Source organism: Eimeria acervulina, genomic scaffold (assembly GCF_000499425.1).
Source record: "Eimeria acervulina Houghton genomic scaffold, Eah_scaff283, whole genome shotgun sequence".
NCBI classification, from domain to species: domain Eukaryota; phylum Apicomplexa; class Conoidasida; order Eucoccidiorida; family Eimeriidae; genus Eimeria; species Eimeria acervulina.
The window spans coordinates 32,110-39,016 of record NW_013547972.1 but is presented as its reverse complement, the minus strand read 5'-3'; the positions used below and the strand labels follow the sequence as shown (position 1 = coordinate 39,016).

Here is a 6,907-nt window from a genome sequence, read left to right as displayed (position 1 = left end):
TACCTTCCTTCTGGCCCAGCACCATCCATACCACAAAAGAAATTTCCCAATAAGAATATATATATATATATAGCGCATGCATTTATACACGCATATATATATATGTGTATGTATGTATATATGTATATATGTATTTATATACGTACTTACATGCGTATAAATATACGCATTTGTTGATACTGACGATACTCTTAATTCATAACCTGGCGAATGCACGGCCATTTTTTGCTGCCTTCCTTTCCCAAAGAAGTCCTCAAACAGCACAGCCTTGTTCATAACATATGTACTCATGCATGCATGTAGTGCATGCACCAATAACCAATCAAGAACCAGCACAGGGAGGGGAGTGTAAGGTGTAGGGCTGCCCTTAAAGACCCGCTTCGCGTCCGCTGTTACCGGGCAAGAGTTTGCTTGCTAGCAAGCGGGTCAGTCGGAGGCGAAGGGGTTTGTAGGCGATTCACGCAAACGAGATGAGTCGTTCAAGTTCCCAATAGAGGCTGCTGCTGCTAGCTGATGATGGCTTCCTGCCTGGGAAAATGGCGGCTGTCGTGGAGTAATCTGCGAGCCTGGCTCTGAAGGGCTGGCGGGAGGGCGGGAGCTTTGAGAAGGCGTTCTTCGAACAGGCTCTATAGGGCTGGTGCTGTGGGGGCTGTTGGCTTTGTTGCTGCCTCTCTGCCTTGCTGATTACGGAGTGTTGCTGCTGCAGCTGCTGCTGCTGCAGCTGCTGCGAAGCCTGCCCGCCAGGGTGTGTAAGTGGAGAGAAGTACTGCGTCTCCTCCAGCAAACGAATGGAGGCCCTCACTGCCGCCACGTCTACCCCAGAACCGGCTAAGAAAAGAATCATCGCTTCCAAAGCCTGCATGAATGCATGTAAACCACCGCCAGAAAGTATCAGCACACAGACAAACCCATTCGAACCCAAATAAACAAACGAATAATAAAAGAAATGCACACGGATACAGACAAAAGAGAAACAACAAACCACAAAGACGGCTGAGAGGCTTGACTTCAGACTTTCCCATTCAATATTTCTGCTGGAAAGAGCAAGAAGATTAGCGTGCAACAAACAACAGAAACGAATTATGCAACCGATGATGATGGCCGACTTTAATATATATATATATATATATATATATATATATATATATAAGGCATTCTCAATCATCTTAAGACTTCAAGTTATCATCCATTTACTCATGATATTCTGTTCCATATTCAGACTTCAAATTATATCTATTTATTTAAGACATTCTAATCCTTCTTAAGCCCCCAACAAACAGGGGAAAACTTCGTACTGACCCGTGCAACTTGCATGGCGGCTTCCGGCGCGCTGCCGTTCATTGTCTGTTGCATTTCCCTCCTGCAGCACCCCAAATGCATCATTAAACCCGCAGTTCTCCGCACTTAAGCTGCTAAATATTCCATTTAGACTGGCAAAACTGATTTAAGATTGATGCAGTGACGGAGGAAAGAGCTTCCTACGCAAGTTCTGCCTCAGCCATTTGCAGGCAGTTCCGCGCGACCTGCACTTCATCCTCCGCCTGAAAGACCAAATACACGCAAGAAACACTAAACGTTTTTGTTGTGATGCTTTTCTTTCTCTTGGCAATCATAATATTACTACCCTTACGGGAAGCATAAAGCGATCGCTGCATTGACAAGCACATATGCACTGAGATTCAGAAGGCTTGTGCCGATTGTATACGCACGGTTTTAACCTTATGTCCAGCCTGAGGGTCTTTCCCAGTTTCTGCCTTTTGCTGCAGTTTTCGCAGGCCCTGAGGCACATGCAATCAAACGTTTACTTCATTTCCATAAGACACAAGAGAACAGCAGCAAAAACTACTTCATTTCCGTGCAAAAACACAACGAACTAACGAAGCAACTGCTTCATTTCTATCGAAATGAAAACCATAAATTACGTACAAAAAAATAGAACAACAATAAAATATCAACAGATGCCAAACATCATCCGCTTATTGCATCATTTTCGCGTTTTTTTCTGCATTTGTCAATCGTCCTTAATCACGTAAAAGCCAACCTTTACTGAATAAAAGTGCATTTAATCTCTACAGACAATTTAAAATTGTAGCACTATTATGACAATAATAATAGCAGTAATAATAAGAAAACGACAGAGGAAAGCACGAATATTCACCGCCTCCTTCTTCAGCAGTCTCTTTTCTGCGTCTTTCTTCCGCCTGCTCGCCTTCTAAAACAGCAGACAACAAACAAAACGCAAAAAAGGGAAACAAAAAGAATACAACTCCACGCGCACAGCAAAATTATGTTATTCAGTTCACTGGTTAAAAGAGAGGAAACTCTTAATATTTGCAATGCGCCCGAGAAGGTGGGCTGATGCAAGCACGCATGCATCCGTGTATGCAAATATGTACATATTTGCATACATATATATATGTAAATATATATATGTAATATATTTACGTGCATGCATGCATTTGATTCATATGGGGGCCTTCTTACCTCGACCTTGGCAATAGATCTTGCTGCATCTGCATTTGCCTTCTTAATCAGATCCAGTTGGGGTTTCTGCAGAAAGCCACGCGATAAAAGAAACACAGGTCAATTCATATTATGTGGCCTAGTACAACAAACTGAGGCGCTCTTATAATTACAATTGCAACAGGTGAAGTGCATTTGGGCTGCAAGAAACTGAATTGCCTCTACGGGTCAATAGAATATAATATTATTATGTTGCAGCGGCGATAATTAGTACGTTGCAGCATATTCATACTCCCAACCCTTTCGAATTCAACTTACTACAGAGGTGGGGATCGTCTTAAATGAGTCCTGAAGATATCCGGAAACAGCACAAGAGGTATGGGTTGTGCAACGTGGGTTTGTTTCTGATGATGCAGCGGCTGGAGCTACATTATATTTTTCATGGTTTAATTTGCAACAAGAGTGTATATTGCAACATAACAATACTAAATGCGTTGAAGCATAATGAGCGTGCTTAGTGTGTTGCAGTACGAGAACAACACACATAAAACTACTCCATTTTATTTACCAAGGCGGCGCTTATCTCTTCAACTGGCCGTTGATATGCTGGCTTATCGTAGAAGTATCCGGTGATGCCAACGCGAAGTGCTTTTCCGCTCTTCTCCCAATCTGCACAAAACCAATAGGTTTGCATGCATGCACTGTACACACCTGAGATAACGCGTTCGAAGGGATTGAAGTTTAAAACTTTCGAATACACAAATATAATTCTGATATGCAGAGCCGAAGAGGATGTGTTTTCACGGCGTACACCTCAGGCATCTCTGAATGCTGTGAACAAACTGGTTGATCGCCTTAAGCGCATTCCGCTGACGACGCAGCTCCGCGTCAAGAGGCGTCTTTCCGTGCTTGGAGCACTGAGAAGAAAAAAAGAAGAAAAGGAAGAAACACACCCTGGAAAACCGTCTCCTTACTCGTGCCCGCTTCTACTCTATGAAATCGCTGCTCCCATGTGCTGTACAACGAGTCGCCGCAGCTATCTTCCTCCACAATTTGAAAGTATTTAAAGAGATATATATTATTCATGGACAATAAAACCAAAATACTCCGAAAAAGACGGTGGGCTGCAGCCGGATTGTGATGCCACTACAGACCCACCAGTCGGCCCAGGAACCCGAACATAATGGCCGATTGAAATAGGATTCTGTTTCCTTCTTCTGTTTTCAGTTATGAAAGGAGTTCCAACTGGGTGAATTCTTGCAAATTCAACAGATGCCGCCGTCGTATGCCAATGGGTGAAAGAAGAAAACGGCTGCTAGCAAGAGAAGGCGCCCTCCTGCTGTATGCGCAGCTGCGTCACGTGCATGTGTCTCACTGTTAAGCGACCAATTATCATGAAAATTCAATAAGTAAAATAGAAACATTCCCCATGGAACTACTAAACTTGAACGGAACACAGGCTGCCCCGGGGTCCCGAGTCGGTGGCAGTGATGCAAGATCCCGATCGCATGCAACAAGACCAAAGGGCTTGGCAAGTATCCGCTAGAACCACATCTATTTACTCTTCTTTTTAAAATATTTTAATCTTCATCATTGAATATATATATCCCGGGAGAGAACAGGGAGAATGCCTGTCTCCCGCCTCCCCAGTCTGCCGCTTCCACAATGGGAGGGAAGCCGCGTCGTAGCAGCTGGTTAAGTTTGCAGTCAAATTTCAAGACTCGGCGAGTAAATATATTTATTTTGCAAGTATAATTATAGCCAACAAGGACGCCGAAGATGCCGCACTCATTCCGCCGTGGTGCGTTTTCTATTTTCTTGCAAGAGCACACCAATTGAAACTCCGTTCATTAGTAAAAAAGAACGCAGAATTCACGTCAGAGTCAAGGCACACACGATATCTTATTGAGGCCACAGACGGCCTCTTGATGAGTGCCTATACACATCTCGCACCCTCCACAGGGTGTAGAGATATGGGCTGCAGCGCGCTGGTGTACTAATTAATGGCATTATATAATAGTTTATAATATCGCACTTTATATCCAAGGTGATATTATAAGGTGCGTTTCTACCAATTCAGTGAAGCACTTAGTGACAGTACTATCGAATATGCAGTATGGCCAATTCCAATTCAGCCAATTGCAATTCAGAAGCTGCAGGGTCCCCCGCTAATTTTTATTTATCACCAGCTTGTTTAGAGATGCAACAGCCAGCCTCTGTCGTTCCTAATAAAAGGGAAGAAAGAAAGTATTACAACATCGATAACACATTAAGTGTCTTCTGCACTTAATAGGAAGGCTGTAGAGAGAGGCGTTGGCGAGAGCCACGACGAATTTTGTAAGCCGTAGGAGTCAAGGCAGCTGAGGCGGCCTTCTTCAAAGCCCTGCGGAATCCCGTGCGAGGCAGCTCATTGCAGATTTATTTGCTTATAAATGAGCATAATGTTGTTGTTAACTTAACTAGCGCTCAGCCGATAATGGCAGTACTTCTGCAAACACCAAAAGGGGGACTGTACGCATGCATGCGCATGTGCATGCGTGCAAATGGGGCTGCCTCGCTGGTGGAGCGGCTGCAGCAAGTGCTGCAACTGAAGATATCAGCAAAAATGTGCTGCTGTAGTCAGCCCCCATGAAGGCGAGAGAGAGGCTTCACCCTAAACCATAAACCCTAAACCCTGCTGCTGCTGCTCTTGAGGCTCTGCTATATGAGCAAAGGATGCAGTGAAGACTATGGGGACCGAGACTGTCCTCCTTATCCTTTTGCAGCCGCTGCAGGAGCTGCAACAGCAACGAAAGTTGCACGAGCTGCTACACGAGCTGCTGCAGCTGCTGCAGCTCCAGTAAGGTTAGCTGCTCGTTAAAGAGTTATCTTTTACATGCGAGGCGGCTGCAATTCCTAACAAAGGATGCTGCCCTTTTGAATCCAGAATAGCTGCTACTTCCCTACGATAAGAGAAAGGTTTTAGTCATCTGGGGAGGAAATCTTCAATCGAAGATAGGGGCAAGCCGATGCAGAAAGTTTGTTTCTAATTCCTTAGTTCATTCAGAGTGTTTGCCAATACCTTCTTCTGCGCTCAGTTTATCCTTATTAGTGCAGCAAGCATTCGCCTTGTGCAAACGAAGAAACAGATGCAGCAGAAACATCAAATGTACAGCAGCAGCCCTAGGAGGCTGTTCTGTTGCATGCATATGACAGCCACAAGTAACAGCTGCTGCAGCTGTCTCATTCATATTATAAACAAAGCAAGTATTTGCTGCTTTAATCAACGACGGGGCTGATGACAGACGTAGGTAGAGACAGAATGAATAGCTGAAATAAGGACTTCATAAATGATTTTCTGCAATTCCAAAGCATTACTAATATTGCAATTCTTCTCTATTTGTACACTGGGGAGGAGAGGGCGACAAGCAAACAATAAAACAGATGTACTAAGGAGTAAGGAATAACTTTCTCTAAGGAATTCGGCAAGATAATTGTATAACTTGGGGAGAAAAGATGTCTCAAGGACTGCAATAAAACGATATAAGCGACTGTTTATCAAAAGCACAGGTCTCCGCTAAGTTTAATTACAATATAGGGGGGTTGAGACATGCTCAGTGCTGATACTGTAAAGAAAATATTTTAAAAATAATACGTATATCTATCAGCTGTAGTAAGCAGAACGAGGACAGCCGACTCGAGAAGCGAAAGGAGCCTAACTTTCTCTCTCTCTCCCTCTCTGGCTATCTGTAGAGGCATATTTAGGGTTAAAGAGTTTAATTCATAGAGGTATTCTTTCTTCTTTACCCTCAACTTTCATAATAAAACTTTTTAAAGCTCCATACAAAACAACTCGAGAGCTTGCAAACGCCTACACATAACTGCAGCAAACTATGCGTGTACTGAATGCATCTCAAGAAGGGCGATCTTCTTCGTTCTTTTCAGCAACTAAACCAGATTAGAATTTAAATATAATATTTTTTTGAATAATTATATGATCTGCATTTAGCAGACACAACAGAAGAACACAAACAGCCAGCAGCCCCCGCGGGGCCCCTCGGTCTGAGGCCCCCCGATACATACATTCAGAAGTTGAATATCTGCAGCATTTTTAAACTCCTTTTAATTTAATCCATATGACTAATCTTCTGCATCAATAAGAGTAAATTGGCGTCTGGGGATCCCGCTGTTGCAGCTTTCTAGTCGCACACTGGAGGGTTTCTGCACTCTGAATAAGCAGTATACACCAATAGAGAAACTCTTCTTCTTCTCATCTCGCTGCGCAGTCTGGTGATTTGCAAAGAGTACTGCGGTAGCCCCTAACACCTCCCCCTCTGCTCTGCTGCAGCAATAACAGCAGGTGCTGCTGCTTGCTGCTGCAGCGGCGGCAGCAGCTGTTGCAGGAAACGCAGCAAATCCAACAACAACAGCTCAAACAGCAACAGCAGCAGAAACAGCAGCAGCA

General features: G+C 43.9%; 1 protein-coding gene across 1 annotated transcript; it reads right to left on the bottom strand.

Moving 5' to 3' along the window:
* Positions 1-457: 457 nt before the first annotated feature.
* On the bottom strand, positions 458-3,645 carry EAH_00030640 (hypothetical protein, conserved; the record flags this gene model as incomplete). Its single annotated transcript, XM_013392481.1, has 9 exons — positions 458-856; positions 1,300-1,360; positions 1,483-1,541; positions 1,710-1,778; positions 2,159-2,212; positions 2,485-2,550; positions 3,032-3,132; positions 3,275-3,380; positions 3,622-3,645. 9 exons carry the CDS (start codon positions 3,643-3,645, stop codon positions 458-460), a joined length of 939 nt encoding a protein of 312 aa, XP_013247935.1.
* Positions 3,646-6,907: the final 3,262 nt, after the last annotated feature.